At 50.9% G+C, this 21,606-nt stretch overlaps 2 protein-coding genes across 2 annotated transcripts; both read right to left on the bottom strand.

The window, feature by feature from the left end:
- Positions 1-5,320: 5,320 nt before the first annotated feature.
- LOC116561878 (cytochrome c oxidase assembly protein COX14) lies at positions 5,321-11,976 on the bottom strand. The gene is made up of 2 exons (XM_032293903.1): positions 11,434-11,976; positions 5,321-5,748 (listed from the first exon to the last, which is right to left on the bottom strand). The coding sequence occupies exon 2, from the start codon at positions 5,738-5,740 to the stop codon at positions 5,567-5,569; it is 174 nt and encodes a 57-aa protein (XP_032149794.1). The 5' UTR covers positions 5,741-5,748; positions 11,434-11,976; the 3' UTR covers positions 5,321-5,566.
- Positions 11,977-12,403: 427 nt separating this feature from the next.
- GPD1 (glycerol-3-phosphate dehydrogenase 1) lies at positions 12,404-19,998 on the bottom strand. The gene is made up of 8 exons (XM_032293885.1): positions 19,707-19,998; positions 19,051-19,228; positions 18,014-18,154; positions 17,268-17,406; positions 16,761-16,873; positions 15,887-16,120; positions 15,559-15,665; positions 12,404-14,253 (listed from the first exon to the last, which is right to left on the bottom strand). The coding sequence occupies exons 1-8, from the start codon at positions 19,745-19,747 to the stop codon at positions 14,157-14,159; spliced, it is 1,050 nt and encodes a 349-aa protein (XP_032149776.1). The 5' UTR covers positions 19,748-19,998; the 3' UTR covers positions 12,404-14,156.
- Positions 19,999-21,606: the final 1,608 nt, after the last annotated feature.

Below are 21,606 nucleotides of genomic sequence, written 5' to 3' on the forward strand. Positions count from 1 at the left end.
AATCGTGGGCTTGCACCTTAGGTGAATTTTAGAACTTTCCTCATGTGTATAACAAGTGCACTTTCTGTATGGTCTGGGAACCATCACCACTCCCACCAAATCCCCAGCTAAGAAAGTGCATAAAAACTGGTTTCGGATGTATTGTCCACAGGTTTTCTCTGAAAAGACATGTGATGCAGGCAACATGGAACTCTACAGCCATCCCCACCCTATAAAAACTCCAAAAGATGATTTCAGTCAAACCTGCAACACATGTAGCTAATAAAATACTAGTATCCAGAATATATAAGGCACTGCCTACAAATTGTTTTTTCAAAGAAGATAATAAGAAAAGTGGGGCCTGGCACAGTGGCTCACACCTGTGATTCTAGCATTTTGGGAGGCTGAGGCAGGTGGATCACCTGAGGTCAGGAGTTTCAGACCAGCTTGACCAACATGGTGAAATCCCGTCTCTACTAAAAATGCAAACATTAGCCTGGCATGGTGGTACCTGCCTACAGTCCCAGCTACTCAGGAGGCTGAGGCATAATCGCTTGAACCCAGGAGGCGGAGGCTGCAGTGAGCCAAGGTCAAGTTCGCACCACTGCACTCCAGCCTGGGTGACAGAAAAACAAGTGGGGGTGAGGGGAGGATGTAAATAGGAAATTCCCAGAGGATAAACATATTAACAGCCAATAAATCAATAAAAAGGTCCTCAACCTTATCAGAAATCAATATATAAATTAAAATTAATAGAATCATTCAACACCAACAGAATAGGGAAATGCTGGTGACAGTGAAATTCACATAACCACTTTGGAAAAGCAACTTAGCAACTAGTGAAGCTAAATAACCAGCAATATTTCCTCCTTTGGAGAAACTAACACATAGGCCCAAGTAAACATACAAAATACTCACTGCATTGCTATTGATTTGTAAGAGGAAAAAAGTGGGAACCCAATACCCTTCACTAGGGTAGCGAAACAAATTGATATGCTCACTCAGTGGCATATTACACAGCAATTACAATGAGTGAACCATTTCCTGTCAATATGGATGCATTAGTCTGGGTTCTCCAGAGAAACAGAACCAATAAGATACATAGATGAGAGAAAGAGATTTACTATATGGAATTGGCTTCTACGGTTCTGGAGGCTGAGAATTCCCAAGATCTGCAGGTGATAAGCTGAAGACCCAGGAGAGCCAATGGTATACTGCCAGTCCAAGTCCAAAGGCCTGAAAACCAAGAGAGCTGACGGTGTAAGTTCCAGTCTGAGTCCACATCACAAGGCAGAAGCCTGATGTTCCACCTTAGAGAGAGTCTCTTAATCAGCCTTCCCGTTCTATACAGGCCTTCAACGTATTGAATGAGGCCCAGAAATATCCTGATATACCCAGAATAAGACCAAATATCTGGGTACCCTATGACCCAGTCAGGTTGACATATAAAATTAACCATCATAGCCAAGTGTGGTGGCTCATGCCTGTAATCCCAGCATTTTAGGAGGCCAAGGTGGGAGAGTCGTTTGAGACCAAGAGTTTGAGACCAGCCTGGGCAACAGTGAGACCCCCTCCCTACAAAAATAATTAAAGTAGCCAGGTGTGATGGTAAATGCCTATAGCCCAGCTACTCAGGAGGCTGAAGTGGCAGGATCACTTGAGCCCAGGAGGTTGAGGCAGCAGTGAGCTATGATCATGCCACTTCCCTCCAGCTGGGCAATGGAGACCCTGTCTCAAAAAGAGGTCTTGCCTATCATGATAGGGAATCTGTTATGGACTGTATGTTTGTGTCCTCTTCAAAATTCCAATGTCGGAACCCTAACTTCCAGTGGGTCAGTATTAGATGGGCTCTTTAGGAGGTCATTAGGTTCTGAGAGTGGACCTCTCATGATGACATCAGTGTCCGTATAAGAAGACAAACAAGGAAAGCTTGCTTCCTCTGCCACGTGAGGACACAGCAAGACGACCATCTGCAAACCAGGAGTGTCCTCACGATACACTGGATCTGCTGGCATCTAGATCCTGGACTTCCCAGCCTCTAGAACTAAAAGAAATAAATTGCTATTACCATCTATGGTAATTTACTTTAGCCACCCAAACTAAGACACTGACCTTGACCCAGTAGCCTACTGGTTCTCATTTATAAGGCCCAATACCTTTTGAGTTTAGTTTTTTTTTTTTTTTTTGAGATAGTCTCATTATGATACCCAGGCCTGATTCAAACTTCTGGGTGGGATCAAGTGATCATCCTATCTCAGACTCCCAAATAGCTGGGATTATACACATGTGCAATAGTACCCAGCCTTTGGGCTACTTTCTATGTTTACAACACATACCTGCCCCTGACCCCACCTTCCTTTCTTTCTTTTCTTTCTCTTTTTCCTTCCTTCCTTCCTTCCCTCCCTTCCTCTCCCCACCCCCCACCTCTTTCTTTCTCTTTCTTTCTTCTTGCCCAGGCCGGAGTACAATGGCATGAGCTTGGCTCACTGCCACCTCCACCTCCCTAGTTCAAGTGTTTCTTCTGCCTCAGCCTCTCAAGTAGCTGGGACTACAGGCGCATACCACCACACCCAGCTACTTTTGGTATTTTTAGTAGAGACAGGGTTTCACCATATTGGTCAGGGGGGTCTCAAACTCCTGACCTCATGATCTGCCTGCCTTGGCCTCCCAAAGTGCTGGGATTACAGACGTGAGCCACCGCACCCACCCCTCCCCTCCAACTTTTTTTTACTTGAGACAGGGTCTTGGTTGGGCACTGTGGCTCACGCCTATAATCCCAGCACTTTAGGAAGCCAAGGCAGGTGGATCACTTGAGGCCAGGAGTTCGAGTTGACCAGCCTGGCCAACATGGTGAAACCCCGTCTCCACTAAAAATACAAAAATTAGCCAGGTGTGGTGGCACACACACATAGTTCCAGCTACTCAGGAGGCTGAGGCAGGAGAACTGCTTGAACTCGGGAGGCAGAGGGTTGCAGTGAGCAGAGATCACGTCACTGCACTGCAGCCTGGGTAAGAGTGAGACTGTGTCAAAAAAAGAAAAAAAAAAGACAGGGTCTCACTCTGTTGCCAGGCTGGAGTGCAGTCATGCAATCATGGCTCACAGTAACCTCTAACTCCTGGGCTCAGGCAATCCTGCCTCAGCCTCCCAAAGTGTTGGGATTACAGGCGTAAGCCACTGCACCCGGCCTGACAACACTGTACTATCCTGTGCAAACTGATATAAATTCTACTGTTTCACAGACTCAAACACCAGGAGCTGGCTCTGCCATCAATGGCACAATTTTCTGAAATAGTGAACAGATGTTCTGAATAGAACAAACTACTGTACATTGTTGCCTCCATTTAGTTTGCATGCCTGCAGAACTGTGCAAAATACTTTGTTTTTATGTAAAAGGGAGTTAGGTTATATGCTCAGCTAATTATTATGTAAACTGTTTTTTCACCTACCAAATATCTAGGACATCTGATAGTTGTGAAGGACTTAAGACAATTTGTTGTACAGGACCATCCCAGGGGCCAGGTGCAGTTGCTCACACATGTAATCCCAACACTTTGGGAGGTCGAAGCAGCAGGATCACCTGAAGTCAGGAGTTCAAGACCAGCCTAGCCAACATGGTGAAACCCTGTCTCTACTAAAAATATAAAAATTAGCCGGGCGTGGTGGCGGGCGCCTGTAATCCCAGCTACTCAGGAGGCTGAGGTGGGAGGATTGCTAGAACCTGGGAGATGGAGGGTCTCAGTGTGCCAAGATCACACCTCTGCACTCTAGCGTAGGTGATGGAGCAAGACTCCATCTAAAAAAACAAACAAACAAAAAACCTTGAATACCTGTTTTGGTGCAGGGTAGAAGGTCTTATGCAAGTTTACCTACTCAAAAGGAGGGGTGAGTTAGAGAAGGTAATTAAAGGAGCCAGGTACAGGCTTGGTAGCAGGACAGATGAAGACAGAGACCGCAGGTGCTAGTAAGTTGTTCAGGGGTTCAGCTATGGGTATATGCTGGACAAGGAAGCAGTGCAGGCAAAGGGGGCTGACAGACTGGGGAAAATGGGATCAAGAGACCTCAAGTCTCCAAGATCTAGAAGAGTAGGAATGAGAATATAAGAAAGTTTGTCAAAAAGGACTAATTTCATGCTTGGGTAAGGAAGGTAATACTTGAAAGTGGCACTGAGGATCTGGGAGAATTATGACCCTACTGTGAGAAAGCAGAGCAGGTGGGAGAGCCCTGGGTAACACAGAGAAGATGGGAGTAGAGGAGTTGAGGATATAGGGAAGTTGGTATGTATACATGGATGGATGGATTTTGGTTGGCAGGGTCTCACTCTGTTACCCAGGCTAGAGTGCAGTGGCGTGATCATAGCTCACTGCAGCCTCAGCCTCCTGGGCTCAAGTAATCCGCCAGTCTCAGCCTCCTGAGTAGCTGGGACTATAGTGTGCACCACCATGCCTGGCTAATTTTAAAAAATTTTTTGTAGAGCCAGGTTTTCATCATGTTGCCCAGGCTGGTCTCAAACTCCTGGGATCAAGGGATCCTCTTGTTTCAGCCTCCCAAAGTGCTGGGATTAGAGGTGTGAGCCACTGGGTCCAGCCAAAAGTTGGCATCTTAAAATCATGAAAGAGGTTTATGAGCAGGGGCAAAGGTCAGCACAGTCTGCACATGAGCATATGGGAGAGGACAGGTGTCCAGAGGAGCTGATATTCTGGGCAATCACCGAGAAGGAGGTGAACCAGCTTAGCCTCAAAGCTCAAAATGGAATGGTGGCAAGGATATCTCACTTCCTAACGAGGTCTTATCTTGAAAGCACTTTGTTCTCTTTCAAATCTTCTTCACATCTCTGCAATAAGACCTCCAGGTAGGTTTCCTGTGAGTAGCACAGTGAATCTATCCTTATGTTCTACTAACCCACTGAGCTTGAAGAGGTGAACTGCTTTACCATATGTTGTCCAACAGCCCTTCCTCTTGGGACCTATCCTTCTCTACTGCGTGCAGTTTGATTACGGTTGTCAAACAAGGACCTCTGCCTTCCTGGATGCAGAGCTGCACATGTGGCCATGCTGACCAGAGTAACCCAATACCTAGACACAGTAATCAGCCCAGGAATGTGCATTGCCCAGAGAAAAGCTCCTTATAGAATTCTTTCAGGGGATTTATATAAATCCTGGGACAATCTTTCCTCTGAGATCATGAGGGCAGATACTACTCCTGGAACTGTATATCACCCACCTCATGGGTCCTAAGAGCTCAAGATATGGTAATCTAGTCCATACCCAGAAAACTGGTAGTCAAGGCTCCCTTTTTGTGGCCCATACACTATTTGGGTAAACAAAAAAACACTAAGACACAGACATGGCAAAATATTTAATGTCTGTAGGTGTACCTCACCCTCACATTCCTATTATGATTCAATAGCCTCCACAAACTGTCAAACTGGCACAGACTGGCAGAACCAGAGAAACCATGGGCACCTTCTTCCAACAGAGTTTGAAAACCATCAAGGCTCTAGTCCTCTTGACTTGGAAATGGTGGCAGGTGAGGTCTCTCCACAGCATGCCTTGGGCCTCTTTGCTCAGGAGAAAAAGCCCCTCAGTTCTACAGGTTTCCTGAGGTCTTCTGTTCTTCTGCGGCCTGGCGCCGGGCTCTGCGCCGTTGGAAATAGTGGTAGACTCGGACACTGCAGAGGTACCCCCCATACACAGTGAGGAGCATCATGGAGGAAGAGAAGGTCTTATAGCCAATGTCAGCTAGCTGCTTGGCAGTTGGCATCTTGTCCCCTACAAAGACAGATTGAATTTAGACCTGCGGATAAGGCCTCATCTGCCTGGCCCATCTCCCTGTTTAAGGCCATTCCATAACTTCTGCCTCCTGCCTGATCTGTCTGCACTCTATACTGATTGGCCCCATACCTAAGTAAAGACTCATAATCATACAGAAGGCATCATTTAGGAACTCTCAAAAGGGCAAATCAAGTCTGCATACAAGATAGAGAAACAAGCCTGGAACCAGGTGCCTCTGAATGTCATCACAGCCGACACTTGGCCTTCCATGCCTATGGAGAGAAGTGACTGGCATGGACCAGCCTGGGCTGCTAGGGTTTGTTTTGTTTTGAGACAGGTACTCACTGCATGCCCAGGCTGGTGTGCGGTGGTGTGAGCATGGCTCACTGCAGCTTCGACCTCCTGGGCTCAGGCCCACCCTTCCACCTCAGCATCCCAAGTAGCTGAAAGTACAGGTATGTACCACCACACCTGCCCAGTTTTTCTATTTTTTGTAGAGACAGGGTCTAGCTATGTTGCCAGGGCTGGTCTTGAACTCTTGGGCTCACCTCCCACCTCGGCATCCCAAAGCACTAGGATTTTGTACAGGGCTGAGCCATTGCGCCAGCCAGGGCTGCTCTAACTGTTAACATTACTTTAAGCAAGCATCGGTTTCTCTAGCTAAGAGGGAACTAATGGAGGTAGCAGAAATGAAACATTTCCAGTGAATTATTCTCTCTAGGAAGATCAAATGGGAACCTTTCAGGCAACATCCAATTTGTTTCCCCATAAAAACAATCTTATTCACAGTGGTTAGGTTTCCAAGTCAATGCTAAAACTTGTTTAAGCCATAATATAACTGAAATAGTGCCAAAAGTACTTTTATATTATTTCAATTTTACTTAACCTTCTATACCATTAATTCTAGGTTCTAAACTCAACACTAAGAACCTATCCCACAGGCTAAAAAAAAACTTACTGGGTCTCTAGCAAATTGTTAACTCACATTTGCATGACATAAATTACTTCTAATTTAACTGTTCCCTGGATATTCCAAGCTAGGGAACAAGAGAAAGTTTAGTAGAAAATCCCTCATCTGGAACAAAACGTTCCTCAATTTGGGACTATGAATGTGTTCCTAGGCACATCTCTGTTGAGGGTTCGTTAAAGACAGGTTAGGGTTATGTCCAAGCTACACGAACACTGACAGAAAGGCAAAACTCTGTTAAGAGTGCCAAGGTGGGACCAGGCACAGTGGTTCACACCTGTAATCCCAACACTTTGGGAGGCCAAGATGGGTGGATCACCTGAGGTCAGGAATTCAAGAACATCCTGGCCAACATGGTGAAACCCCGTCTCTACCAAAAATACAAAAATTAGCTGGGCATGGTGGTGTGTGCCTGTAATCCCAGCTACACGGGAGACTCAGGCAGAACTGCCTGAACCTGGGAGATGGAAGTTGCAGTTAGCCAAGATCCCGTCATTGCACTCCAGCCTGGGCAACAGAGCAAGACTCTGTCTCAAAAAAAAAAAAAAAAAAAAAAATTGGGGATCAGGTGCGGTGGCTCAAACCTGTAATGTTTGGGAGGCCGAGGCAGGTGGATCATGAGGTCAGGAGTTTGAGACCATCCTGGCCAATATGGTGAAACCCCATCTCTACTAAAAAATACAATAATCAGCCAGGCAAGGTGGCGCGTTCCTGTAATCTGTTACTCAGGAGGCTGAGGCAGGAGAATAGCTTGAAACCAGAAGGCAGAGGTTGCAGTAAGCCAAGATGGCACCACTGCACTCCAGTGTGGGCAAAAGAGGGAAACTCCATCTCAAAAAAAAAGAGAGACAGAGTGCCAGGGTGGAAGCCAGGGACCTTCAGACCCAGTCCTGAGGAGCCTGGAGAGAACTGGGCTCCCATAAGCCTGTCAGTGAGGCCTAAGAGGACCCTATTTTTAGTTTTGGCAGGCAGAGACACTTAAAATCCTGCCCCTTACCACGTGCATGTGCACACACACACCAAAACATACACACAAATGCTGAAGCATACACACAAAGTCAAGAACCTAGGCAGGGCACAGTGGCTCATGCTTGTAATCCCATGCTTTGGGAGGCCAAGGCAGGAAGATTGCTTGAGGCCAGGAGTTTAACACCAGCCTGGGCAACACAGTGAGACCCTATCTCCACATAATTTTTTTCTAAAAGTTAGCCAGGCATGGTGGCATGTGCCTGTAGTCCCAGCTACTCAGGAGCCTGAGACAGGAAGACTGCTTGAGCCCAGGAGGTCGAGCTGCAGTGAGCTGAGATCACACCACTGCACTCCAGCCTGGGTGACAGTGAGATCCTGTCTCAAAAAAACAAAAAAAAAAACACTGAAAGTAAAGCTCAGGATTTGCTGGTTTAGAGGGGTCACAGATGGATACATTTACATGTAAATGCTTCTCAGAGTAAACCCTAAGGCTGAACATTGCCTTTGAGCCAGGCCTTGAGTGCAGACCCAAGCTGAGCTGAGGCACAGCTTCTTTGACATACAATCCCACTATGGAAAGTGACATTAAGTGAGGTCAGAGGAAGAATACAAAGTGACACAAGTTCAAGATGAGAAAGGACTGTGTTCAGGTCATCTGAGATTTGAAATGACCCCAAGCTGTGCATGAGACAGTGAAGAAACCACACACCCATGGAGCTGGACACTAAGGTAGTAAACAAGCACCCTGCAAAGAGACCTTCAGCCTTCGACTTCCCCATCACTTATTATTCTTATCCCCACTCCCCATCACCCTAGCCAAATGCTTAACAACTATAGGACCACCTCTTCCAAGGGCTGGAGGAAAAGAACTGGAAGCATTCACCAACCAACAAAAACAGGATGGTACAACTTGGCTAGAGCTTGGCTAGAAAAGTGACCTAAAACTAACTAATAAACATAATCCTGGTGTCTAGACCTTTATTTCCGTCTCTTAATTCATGCTGAGGTTCCCCCTAATATCCAATTAGCAAAAACTCTTCAAGCCGGGTGAGGTGACTCATGCCTGTAATTCCAACACTTTGGGAGGCTGAGGCAGGTGGATCACCTGAGGTCAGGAGTTCAAGACCAGCCTGGCCAACATGGAGAAACCCCATCTCTACAAAAAATACAAAAATTAGCCAGGCATGGTGGCAGGTGCCTGTAGTACCAGACACTGAGGAGGCTGAGACATTAGAATTGCTTGAACGTGGGAGGCAGAGGTTGCAGTGAGCTGAGATCGCACCACTATACTCCAGCCTGGGCGACAGAGCAAGACTGTCTCAAAAGAAAAAAAAAAGAAAAAGAAAAAAGAAAAAAAATTGGGGAGCACTACTGCAAAGTTAACTACTATGAAGACTGGTCTGATGGGAACACTGGGTGGGGACCGGTGACTAGGTCACTGGTAAGCCTAGGATTCTAGTCAATTTATTCCACTGAACTGGAACAGGTAGTATAAGCATCAAGTAAAGGGCAGTACAGACATCAAGAGCACAAATTCTCAGCCAAGGCCTCAGCAGGCCTTATGAACCCTGTAAGATTCACATGTGCCTACCACTTTTCCAGGACAGAGAAGCATTTTTACAAGAATCATAATCCTCACCCTTATCTCACCCTAAAGATAAGTATTGATGGGAGTGATGGGACAGCAGCTTGAGAAGGTAACAAGATTAAGAAAATTTTACTGTTGTTTTGCTTATTAATGAGAAAGTTCTGATTTTTTTTTTCCTTTTCTGAGATGGAATTTCGTTGTCACCCAGACTGGAGTGCAGTGACATGATTTTGGCTCACTGCAACTTCTGCTTCCTGGGTTCAAGCGATTCTCCTGCCTCAGCCTCCCCAGTAGCTGGGATTACACGCATGTGCCACCATGCTTGGATAATTTTTTGTATTTTTAGTAGAGACAGAGTTTCACCATGTTGGCCAGGCTGGTCTGGAACTCTTGACCTCAAATGATCCACCCGCCTCAGCCTCCCAAAGTGCTGGGATTACAGGCGTGAGCCACCACACCCAGCCTAGAATGTGTTTTAAAGGGGATGAAGCTGGTGGCTAAGCTGAGGATAAAAGAAGTGAAGGGGCAGGATAGAACAAGAGAGATAACGGCCTAGGAAAAGATGAAATGATACACCCAGGCTGGACTCAGTAGCTCACACCTGTAATCCCAGCACCTTGGGAGGCAGAGGTGGGCAAATCACCTGAGGTTGGAAGTTCGATTCCAACCTGATCAACATGCATAAACCCCATCTCTACTAAAAATACAAAATTAGCAGGGCGTGGTGACACATGCCTGTAATCCCAGCTACTCAGGAGGCAAAGGACAGAGAATTGCTTGAACTCAGGAGGTGGAGGTTGCAGTGGGCCTTGGTTGCACCATTGCACTCCAACCTGGGCAACAACAGTGAAACTCAGGCTCAAAAAAAAAAAAAATGTATGCCTGAGTAGAAGGATTAACCTTGGAAATAAGGGAAACTTGAGGTTAGCAGAGGCACTCTTTTATCTGAGGGACATGCATTTTCTCAATAAAGCACAAAACACTGGGTCTCTGTTATGGAGTGATGTGGTTGGACTGCAAGTTTCAGAACACTGCGAGAAAACAGAATCATTACAGAAAATGGGGTGCAATTTGCAAAGGTTATATGGCTTTTCTCTTGTTCTGCCTTCTAAACACAAGGGGACATCAAGACTAAGGCTTCTCCTCTCTCCTGGAAAACTCATTCCCTCAAATTCATCTATCATCTCGGCTTAGATTCACTTGTTTTTAAAAATTTGTATAAATGTATGGGTAGAAGTGCAATTTTGTTACAAGCATAGATTGTATACTGGTCAACTCAGGACTTTTAGGGTATCCATCAGCATTTATCTACTTTTATTTGGCACTTAGGGAGTATATCGGCTGGGCGCGGTGGCTCACACTGGTAATCCCAACACTTTAGGAGGCCGAGGCGGGAGGATGCCTAGAGCTCAGGAGTTGGGAGACCAGGCTGGGCAACATAGCGAGACCATGTCTCTATCAAAAAAAAAAAAAAAGGCCGGGCGTAGTGGTGCGTGCCTGCAGCCTGAGCTACAAAGCAAGACCCTGTCTCAAAAATAAAACAAAATAAAATACATCCTGCTATGAAGGCCACTAAAAAGAACATGGCTTCTGTCGTAACGGAGCTTACGGTATGGTGGAGCGGTACTTGTGAGAGTTTAGAAACAAGAGCTCAGAGACAGGGCGGGGGCTCCAGAAAAGTTAGCAGAAAGGTGTAGGGGTGGGAATCGGGGTGGGGGTGGAACTGTCTTTTTAGAAGGGTGGGCTGGAGAAGAGGAGCAGGAAGAGCATTCCAGGAAGTGAAGGCGGCCAAGAGGTGGAGCTGGATAACCGATATGCATAAAGGGTGCTCCGGAGAGCCACTTATCAGGGCGCAGAGGTCTATAAGGCAAAAAAGGGGCATCTGGAGTAAGAGCGCGGAGGGTCGAGACGCCAGGCAGGAATCGAGTTTGACAGGATCAGCGCTGAGCGCTAGCAAGGCCGAACCACTGCCACGAGGGGCTTGGGCAGGAAACAGTGCGGCTCACGGTCCGCGGCGCAGCAGACGCGGGTGACTGAATTCAAGGGCACCAGGCCTGAAGACTGGGGGATGGGAGGACGCGGCCAGCGGAGGCTGACCCAGGTGCGCGCGCAAGCAGCAGGATCGCCGGCCCCTGCTCGGCCCTAGCCGGCGGCGTACCTGGATGCTGCAGCTCCTTCGCGTCCAACCGAGGCCTCCTCAGGCAGGCAGCGTCTCGCTGCCACTGTCTGCGCAACTTTCCAGCACTCCGGAACGCAGGACTCAGAACCAGACACGAGAGGGTAGCGTCCCTGGACAACCCTGAACGCCTCAGCTATTGGTGCGGAAGGCGACTTTCTCCCTCCCACCTGCCGAGTTAGCCTCTAGGATTCGGCTTCAGACGCTGGAAAGGGAACCGCGCGTCAGACGCTGCACAACTCCTCCCACTGAGGCGGCAGTTCCTGTTGGTCACCACTCCAGCTGGAGGCCGGCTTTGAACTTCCGGCTTCTGGGCCCGTTATCTTTACTACGCATCCTCAGACTCGCCGTGCTCTCCGAGAGGCCCGCTGAATTCTGGGGGCTGTGGTTTCGCTCCCTCGAGGGAGGGTCTTTGGCGAGCCAAGCTCTGGAACCGGAAGTTAGGATGCTAAATCAGAGTCAGCCAATCCTCGGCCTACAGCTGGTGACGTATACAGTAGCTAGGTAGATTCTCGAAGCTGGCCTTCTGGAGGTGGACCGCGCGCCCCCTAGAGCCAGGCTGCGGGCCGAGTCCAGGTAGGGACCGGAGGGGTACCGCGAGGCCTTGACTGCCAAGGATGCGGCAGCTTGGGCCGTGACCAAGGAATGGGCACGAGGGATGAGTGTCTAACGTTTCTGTCTCGTGTATGACCTCTCTTCTTGCAGGAGGCATGATAAAGCCCCTAAGAAGCGCCAGGAAGGCTGGGAGCCAGCTTGCGGCGAGGGCGGGAAGGGGCGCTGGCGGGCGAGGGGAGGGAGTGGGCACCGCCGCTGACCCCTGGAGTGGCTGCGATTATGGAGGAGGGATTTCTTTTTTTATTTTTCCTACGGTAAGGGGGAAAACATACGTGCAATGATACACGCTAGCACACGCACTGCCACATGCACTGAAGCTCCCTCTCCCAACTCTTCCTGTTTCTGGAAAAACACGCTTTATTGGGTAGACAGGTGGACCTGATGAACAAAAGTAGGCAAAAGTGTTTGAAGCTTCCCCTTTGCCTCCACCTTAACCTCCTGGGGAGGCAGCTCTGAAGTCACTCAGTGCCCAGACCTGGTCTCAGCCAGGCCTGGGGTAACTGTGGCCCTCACTCTTGCTGCCTGATCTAGGCAGCTCCGCCCTTCACTGTTAGACAGAATTCTAAAGGGCTAGGCACAGAGAGGAGCCCGCCTCCCTGGTTCGTTGGAGAGTAGGAGGGCTTTGGCATAATGCTGGCCAGAGCCAGTGTGCCAGGTGCTGCCACAGAGGAAGCTGAGACCCCTGCTGGACGGGCGGGAGCCTCTCGGGCCCTCGGATTATTTATAGCTGGAGGCCTAGGCTGCTGACCTGTGACATTCTAATGCTGCCACCCCATCCTGGAGCAAGGCCAGTGCAGAGCACACTCCTCCTCCCCCGCTCCTGTTCTTCCCTCACCCCCAGGGAGTAGGGTGGTTTTCATTTTCTTCCTCCTCCTAAGTTTCCCAACTACTGAGGTGCCGGTGTGGTCAGTACCTCACAAGGAGGCCCTCATTTAGCAAAGAGCTGCCCTTGGAATATTGATACCCACCCACCTGCTCACCTTTCCCTAGCCTTCGTCAGCCTTTGGGCCACCCTCCGGCCTGCTGGCTTCCAGATGCCAGGCACGGGTTGGCTGGTTACCCTGGCCAGTCTGAAGAAGGGGTGCAGGGTTTGGGAGGAGGAAAGGGGTGGAGTCAGGGATGTCCTCTGGGGAGATAGCACAGGAGGGGCCCAGCTGACACCTCCCCCAGCTAGAGCTACTGAGAAGGGAGGCCGGGCGAACACAAAGGTCACAGGGAGCCCAGTGATCTGAGCCTGCTGTGAAAGGTATAGCTCTGTCAGCAGATTAAGTTCCTGCCCCCCAAACAGGGTGCTGGCGAGGAGGGTGAGGGAAGGCTTGGAAAGGTCACACAGAACGGGGAGGAGCTGGCAAAGAACTAGGAACCGGGAAGTCCCTGGGGAGAATGTCAAGCCACCCAGCTAGAGATGCCAGCATGGCAGCAACTCGGGTGCCAGGGCAGCCTGGGGGAGAAGGAAAGGGGAGGACCAGAGGTTTCTGAGGACGCAGATGTTGCTAGGAGAAGCTAGAAGGGGATTGTTTGAGATCTTTGTATTTTGTTAACAAACACTGAGATCCACTGAAACTGTGTGGGTCCTGGCAAAGGTCAGCAAAGGGGTCCCTGGGGCCTGCATCAGCTCAGAAGCCCAGACCCTTCCCTGACAATCCTTGCCTCATTCCTGCTGTGGCTAAGATATTTCTTCAGCCCTTTAACAGGATTCCTGGTCTGTGTGAGACAGCCACTGGCAGCCCCTGCCCTGCCACCCTCTCCCTCCACCCTTCCCCACATAACACCCCACCCACCCACCCCGCCAAGCAGGCAACACTGGGGCTTGATTCCACCCCTCCCAGAGGACAAGGAGAAAGCCCTACATCTGGAGAGGGACAGGGCAACTGCATTTCTGGCAAATGTGGTGGCAAGAGGCTGCCAGTGACTTGACAGTTCAGAATCTCCAAGTGTGTATCTGGGCCCCATAGCCTCCTGTCCTCCAGTGAAAAGATGAGAAGACTCTGTTCCCTGGGAGTCCTGGAGATCTTGATGACTAGGTACCTCAGGCTTCTGCTGGTCTCCATTGGGGTAAAGAAGCGGCCTGGCCTGGGCCCTGACTCCACTCACATATGTTCCGGATGATTCTGTAGGCAGCGGATAAATTCAGCCACTGGCTGGCCCTCGTAGCACACCTTGTACACAGCCATGAACAAGGGAAACCTAGATTGGAGAGGGAACGGCCCAGCTTAGTCTCCCACTCCTGGTCCACTCCACCCCCACCTCCACTCACCACCTAACCCTCCTGTCCCCTGCCCTCCTACCTTGGAGCTCAGGAAGGCTGGCTGTGAATTTCTGCCTGCTGAGAATGTGGACTCCTTAGCCCTGGGTTTAAAGTCAGATTCCTAATTGCCCTGCTCCCTACCATACTGAACTGGCCGGCATGATTCTCTGGCTTGGATTTTTTTGTGCCAGTTGAGCAACTCGCTTAACCTCTCTGAGCCTCAGTGTCATCAACTGTAAAATGGGGCCAGTATAACAAAGGAGTGAAGATATGATTGTGATGTGAAGATGTAATTAGGTATGATGTGAAAGTGCTCAATAAATGCCCATTTCTTTCTTCCCATCCTTTTGCCCAGCTGCTCCCTTTTCCAGGCTTTACCATGACCAGCCATGAGTGAATCTTCTGAACCTGTTTCATACTCTCTTCTTCTAGGAGTCTTTCTCAGACCAGCACAGCTCTGCTCTGATCAGCCCAGTCACCCCTGCTATCTTTCTGCTCCCTGAAAAGGAGCACCTTGAAGCAGAGCCCATCGTTCTCCTTACATCTCAACACCCAGGACAGGATTCAGGGAACAGATGGGTTGGCCTTGGGGGAGAAACTCAAACTGGGAGTGATGGACAAAAGTGGGATAAGCTTATTTCTTTCTTTCTTTCTTTTGAGATGGAGTTTTGCTCTTTTGCCCAGGCTGGAATGCAGTGGCGCAATCTCGGCTCACTGCAACACCTCTGCCTCCCGGCTTCAAGTGATTCCCCTGCCTCAGCCTCTGGACTAGCTGGATTACAGGCATACGCCATCACGCCTGGCTAATTTTGTATTTTTAGTAGAGACAGGGTTTGTCCGTATTGGTCAGGCTGGTCTCGAACTCCTGACCTCAGGTGATCTGCCCGCTTCGGCCTCCCAAAGTGCTGGGATTACAGGCATGAGCCACTGTGCCTGGCTGATGAGCTTATTTCTGCTGCCTCAGAGCTCCAATCCCCAGAGCAGAGCACAAGGAAGCGGGGGCATAAAGGGATCCAGGTAATGTAGTGTGAAGAGCACTAGACTGGAAGGAGTTCAAAGACCACGAACTAGCTGGGGGACAATGGGAATGCCAGACTCTGCAAGTTCTGGACTCTGTCTGAAACATAAGGTAACACTCCCCTCTCTGTCCACTTCACAGATTTGTGGTGGGTGCAAGAAGATGAACAGGGCAAGCATTTCTGGCCATGGCTCCCTTAATCAGTGGGGCTGTGGCCAACACTTACTTGTCCACAAGGCCCTTGTGCTGGAGAATGCTGTGTAGTTCCCGGGCTGTCTGGGGCCCCTGCAGTTTCTGCCCATTCAGCATCTCTTTCTCCAGCTGCTCAATGGACTGTGCAGAAAGCAGGACGAGTAGATAGAAATGGGAGAGGAGGGCTGTCAGTGGAGGGTGGAGAGATGAGTTCAGATGGAAGTGGGGTCTTCAGAGGAAAAGAGGGATGGGGATGCTCACAACAGTCTTAATGTTTGTGCTCCAGAGATGCCTCCTGTGAAGCACCTCTACCCGGATGCCTACAGGGCCCCCGCTCTGTTCTCCCTTCTCCCGGGGCCCACCTTTCCTGTACGCGCAAAGGCCTCAGCTACTTTCCGGTTCCGCCCTCCATAGCAGGTAGTGATCAGGTCAGCAACACCACAGCTCTCCAAGAAGGTGGCAGAGGACACAGGGCCACTGCAGAAGAGCTTGGCGAAGGCTATCATCTCCATGAGTCCCAGCCGAATCACTGCTGCCTTGGTGTTGTCGCCAAAGCCCAGGCCATCACAGAAGCCAGCCCCCACGGCCACTACATTCTTGAAGAAGTGGAGGTCATCGATGAGAAAAGACCCCCTCCTGTAGTCCCCATGTGGCGCCCCCTCATGTTCCTCTCATCAGCCATGACACCCACTACATAAGTGAGGTATAGTGTGTAGGCCCCTAAACTACTTTTGCCTCTTGGTTCCCCACTTTGCTGCACCCCCTTTTTAAGCCCTGCCCCATACTCCCTCCTTGAAGACATTTTCTGAAAACCACTCTTCTCTCTAGTTGGCCCTCTCATCTATGACTATTCCATTTTATAGTCCTCAGGTCAACAGCTGTCCAGGATCCATAGTTCTGGCCATGAATCTCTCTGGGTGTCGTGGATGTCTTGTCTCCTGTTAGCCTGGGTATCCCCTCATCCCCCTGGACCATCTCCTGAGCCAGGTGCTAGGGGGTCCCAAATGGGGCTAAAGTGGGAAGGGAACAAGGGAGTCCACGGTCTGATGGTAAATAATCAGCCACCCTGAAGGGCCCTGGCCTTGCTTCTGCAGCTCCTCCTATATGCGTGGGACATGGTAGGGAAGGGGAACCACTGCTCAACAGTGAGAGCCTGGAGTGCCTGCAGCCTTGCAGAGCTCAGCCAGGCCTCCTTTGGGGCCTTCTCACCCCATAGCTACTGTGTGCCCCTCTCACCTTTAAGGCCCCACAGATCTCTACTGTGTCCACCTCTTGCACCACGGTGATGCGGAAATTGGGTGTCTGCATCAGCTCTTTCAGAAGTTGTCCCTGGGCTGGGTCCTTGCAGCCTAAAGTGAGGAGTGGGGCAAGACTTGAGAGAAGGACTCTTTTAAAAAAATATTTATTTCATAGAGACAGGGTTCTCTCTATGTTGCCCAGGCTGCACTCAAACTCCTGGGCTCAAGCGATCCTCCCACCTCAGCCTTAGCCTCTTGAGTAGCTGGGACCACAGGTGCACCACTGCACTGGCTCTGAGGGAGGGCTCATCGCTGTGCGTCCCGCACTTGCCCTAAGCAGGCCCTAGCAGCCCCTTCCCTGGGGATGTCCCAGCCTCCTTCATCTCTGATGCTTAGATCTTCCTTTCTCTGCCTATGGGAAGGAGATGGCTAAGTGGGGTTGGGGCAGTTTGGGGAGGGGATGCAAGTAGATGCACTGTGTATGTGGGTGGCAGGGGGCTCTCACCAATGGTTGTCTCACAGAACTTCTCATCAGCCACCTCGCTGGCAATGTTGGCCCCCATCAGCACACTCATGGGGATGCCGAGGCGCTCCCCAATCACTTCGGAGATGAGCTTCAGCCCATTGGGGCCCTCGTCTACCCCCTGAGCACAGGATGGAGCTCATGCCAGGTGCCCTTTGTGCCCACCTGCGGGCTTCCACCCAGAAATTCTATCCCTTCCAAATCTATTGCTCATCTGTGTCCCTCCCCAGAGGTCCTGCCCCATTCCAACCCAGCTCAAGTTTGCTGTGAGGAGGCCAGACAGCATGTGACAAACTCTCCCGCCACATACCCTCAACCAATCTACCTCTCCAAGGCAACGGGTCCCTCCACATCCCTAGGCAACCCCGCCTGACTGCCCCAACAAACTTCCATTCAGAGACCCGTCACTGCCCCAGACCAGCTACTCACATTCTCAAACCAGCCCCCTTCTCATATTCCCCCGCATCACTTTACACCTCTCAAACTCCCCAGGAAACAGGACCTCCAAACCAATCTCTCATCTCCTCCCTTCAGCCTCCCTTCCATCAGTCCCTTCCCTTCCAGCACCTCACTGCTTTCTTAAGCCTCTCCAGAGCCAACTTCCTCCCTTCTCTCCGACAAACTCTTGGCCCACGTGTGCCATTTTCTGTTCTCCTTGCTTCACCCACCCTGAGCCCCACAGCAGTGAGCTACACCCTCCCCCATCCACATGAAGGTGTCCCCGGCACCTTAATAAGAGATATGCCAGTGGCGTTTGCCTTCAGGTGGCCCTTGAGCTGGTCACAGATCTTGCCGATGAACTGATGTGGCACCACAAAGATCAGGATGTCAGCATCCGCTGCAGCCTGAACCACATCTGGGACAGCCACCTGTGGGGTTGACCAAGTGCTCACAGGCCTGGCAGACCTCCCCTAGCCCCTGTGGAACCCCATTCAGGAGATCCGGGAGCCAAAGAGTGAGGCTGGTAGGGGAGAAGGAAGGCTTGTTTGGGACCTGTTAGAGACAGAATGCATATTCCTAGGTGCTGCAAGGAAAAATTAGCATTCAGACAAAAAGTTTTCTCAGCAAGTCAATATTCTGTCTCTAACAGGACTGGACTGAATCTAGAAGGACTGAACTTGGAGGAATAAGACACTCCACTCCCTCCCCCCAGCCACCTCCCTCTCCCTCCAGCTGTCCTGGGCTCTTGAGGACTCCTGGAAACCTCATCCCAGCACTCTCCTGTCCCTTGGCTGTGGGACAGTTGAGGGAGGCCAAAAGCAGCCTGGGCTTGGCAGAAGAAAGAGCTCAAATAAGATTTCATCACCAAGCTCCCAGGGACCCCAGCTGGGAAGGGGGAGCCCCAGCCTTTCTGCTCTCTTCCTTGCTTCCTCTTTCCAGGTTGGGAGAGCCACGTGTCACCAAAGACCGTAAGTCCAAGGAGCAGCCTCCAAGTTGGCTAATTGCTCAGTGAATGAGTAACAGGATTAGCGCCTGAGGCAGGCACTACTGGACCCCAAGTCTGGGAGCCCTGTCTTCTGGTTGCTGTGGAGACCAACTTGTTCTCCCATCCCTTCCCCACCCACCTGCCTGGGAGCCTGTGAGGGGAAAGCACAGGTTCTCCTTAATCCTCAGGAAAGGACCCGGAGCAGCCCTCCTTAGGCCTTCCCAAGCCCTGCCACACCTGAAGCAGCTCCCTCAGCAGGAAGCACCTGTTGAGTAAGGTCAGCTCCAACTCCTGGCCCTCCCTCCCTCTCCCTGTTCTTTGCAGGGTGTTGGGACTCACCACATTTGGGGGCAGCTTGTGCCCTGGCAGGTATTTGACATTCTCATGCTGTGTGTTAATGATCTCGGTCAGCTTTTTGCCTCCAATGTCTTCCTCAAACACCCACATGGTCACCCATGGGTCAAACTGTGCCAGTTGGGCTGCATTGCCACCCACGATCTTGGCGATGGCTGAGCCCCTGGAGGAAGGGGGAGCACAGGAAAGTGGAGGAAGAGGGAACAGCGGCAGGAGTTGGGGCAGTGCCCCACCTCAGGATCTCACAGCAGCCCCTCAAGCTGTTCACTCCCACCTTCCTTATCACCTCTGCTCCCTGGACAAGTATGTCCACAGTGACCTGGCAGTAGAAAGGAGACTCAGTCTCCTCACCCTTTGCTGCTAGAGAAGGGAGCCCGCCTTCTCATCTCCCCACCCCCAAACTCGGGTGGCTCTTCACACAAGCGCTCTGGAGACGCCTTCCCATGGTGAACAGGTGCAGCTGCCCAGGTGGGCAGGGGCCAGGAGAGGGCTGGGCACCATCTGTCCTGTGCTGCTATTATAGAAGATAGCAGCAGGAGCTGAACAGGAACCTGAGGGTCTTTCCCACCCACCTTGCCTCCTACCCACCTCTGTCCTGGGGAGCCCACCCTTCCCCCATATCGCTTGAGAGAGCTGCTTACCAGTTCCCGGAGCCTACAATGCAGACTTTCTTGCTAGCCATGGTGCCGCGTCTCTGCCTGAGCCGGCTCAGTGCCACACTCCCTAGCTCCTCTGCCGGCTAGGAGCATTTAACTCCACCACACGTGGGTGCAGCCAAGCCCCGCCCTCCAGGGGTGGGTGGGGAGGCTGGTGCCCAGGGAGATAGTCTGGCAGAACCAGGGAAAGGAGAGACAGGGGTAGAGACAGGTGGGGAACAGGAATGGGGCAGAGGCTAGGCCTGGCTTTTCCTCCTGGGCTTGGCTGACAGTGCTGGCAAGCTTTTTCCCTTGGCCTCAGCCCAACTTCCCACTCCCTCCCCACCATGGTCCCATTTTGAGGTCTGCCAAGAAAATAGCCCAGATAAGGAGCAGGTGACTGGTCTCCCTCACTCCCTCTGCCCTGCAGCATGAAATAAATTGCATTTAGCTTCAGTAGCAACGAGGGGAATGCTTTTCAGAGGTAGGAATTCTCCTCCATGACCCCTTATCCCCAGCGCTGCCATGTACCCCCCCCCAGGACCCCGTTCTACAGTTCTGTCCTCTAGCAGGCCCATGCTAGCTCCACTGCAGGGCTGGAGTGGGAGCTGTGGGCCCATCTTCCCCACTCTAAAGATGAGGCCATATAAGAGTTAAGGGCCTGCTTTGAAGACAGCCCAGCTCAAAGAAGGATAAGAAACCCCAGAACCTCAAAAGGGAAGGTCATCTTGGTCACCCACAGAGGTCATCTCGGGGACTGATCCATGGGCCTCTCACCTCAGATGATCCCCACCCGAAAATGTGTTCTAAGGAAGGCGGGAAAGGTGAAAACTGGGCGGCTGTCAGAATTGCGGCACACAATTCTGTTGTAGCGTCTGGGCTTAAGAGGACAGGAGAGGATAAGAGGCAGGCATAGCACACAGTGCCCTTGAGAGGCTTTGAGCATCCTTCAACTCCTCCTCTCAGGGGTTTCCAAGTTACTGGCCTGGGGACTTCCTCGGGTGAATGGCTAGTTTGCAGAGGCCAGAAAAGGGGAAGGGAGGCAGGATCTGGGCAGCTGTGTCCATGGGGCTTCGTGGTCTCAGACACATGATAGGGGGTAAGGTTGGTGTGTGTTTTTGGGGGAGGGAACACACTCAGCTGTTTAGAGCTCTGCATCGCCCACAGCCATCTGTTTGACTAAGACAAAGGAAGCTCTGGTTTCCAGGCTGATCTGGAGAGTGGAGCAAGAGGTTCCCAACACTGTGTACCTTGGCCTAGAGGACAGACAGCACTGTGTGCTCACGTGCTGACCTCGTGGCTTGGCAGATGGCTAGGTGGGTGTTGCCATCCCCCTGGGCTGCTGCTGGCCAGCAACTGGTAACAAGCACTGGGCTACAGGGGAGTCTGTGTGCAACCCGTGGGTAAGGGTAAGTGGGCAGGAGGTCAAGACTGGGGAGAAATGGCTTTCTAAGTTCCAGGGACTGCCCAGGAAAAGCCAACCATATTCTCCTTCCATGGCCAGTGGGTTCCCTTAGGGAAACGGACATGAAATCAGTAGTTGGCTGTTCAGCGTAGCACAGTGCCTAACACAGAAACAGCCTCCTATAGACCACTCCTTTATTGCACTGGCACTGAGATGAAGGCTCCAGTGCCAGGCTGCCAGCTGGGAGCACTGATTACGGGTGATGGAAGAGAAAGGATGCTTCTGTCCCTGGCACAAATGACGGGAGCCCCAAAGAATAGATGTTTATGCATAAAATAACCCCCTTGTTTTTGCCTAAATGCTTCCCTCTCTCATTTTGCCCCTACAATCATTTTAGGTAGTGTGGAGACTAAGAATGTGCTCATTTACATGGGAATAAAGAGGGTGCAGAGATTCAGAATTGGCTCGTCACAGGAAGTTATCTGTATCACTAGAGCTCTT

The sequence above is a fragment of the Sapajus apella genome, unplaced genomic scaffold (genome assembly GCF_009761245.1).
Source record: "Sapajus apella isolate SASKATOON/1434 unplaced genomic scaffold, GSC_monkey_1.0 scaffold2, whole genome shotgun sequence".
Taxonomy (NCBI): domain Eukaryota; kingdom Metazoa; phylum Chordata; class Mammalia; order Primates; family Cebidae; genus Sapajus; species Sapajus apella.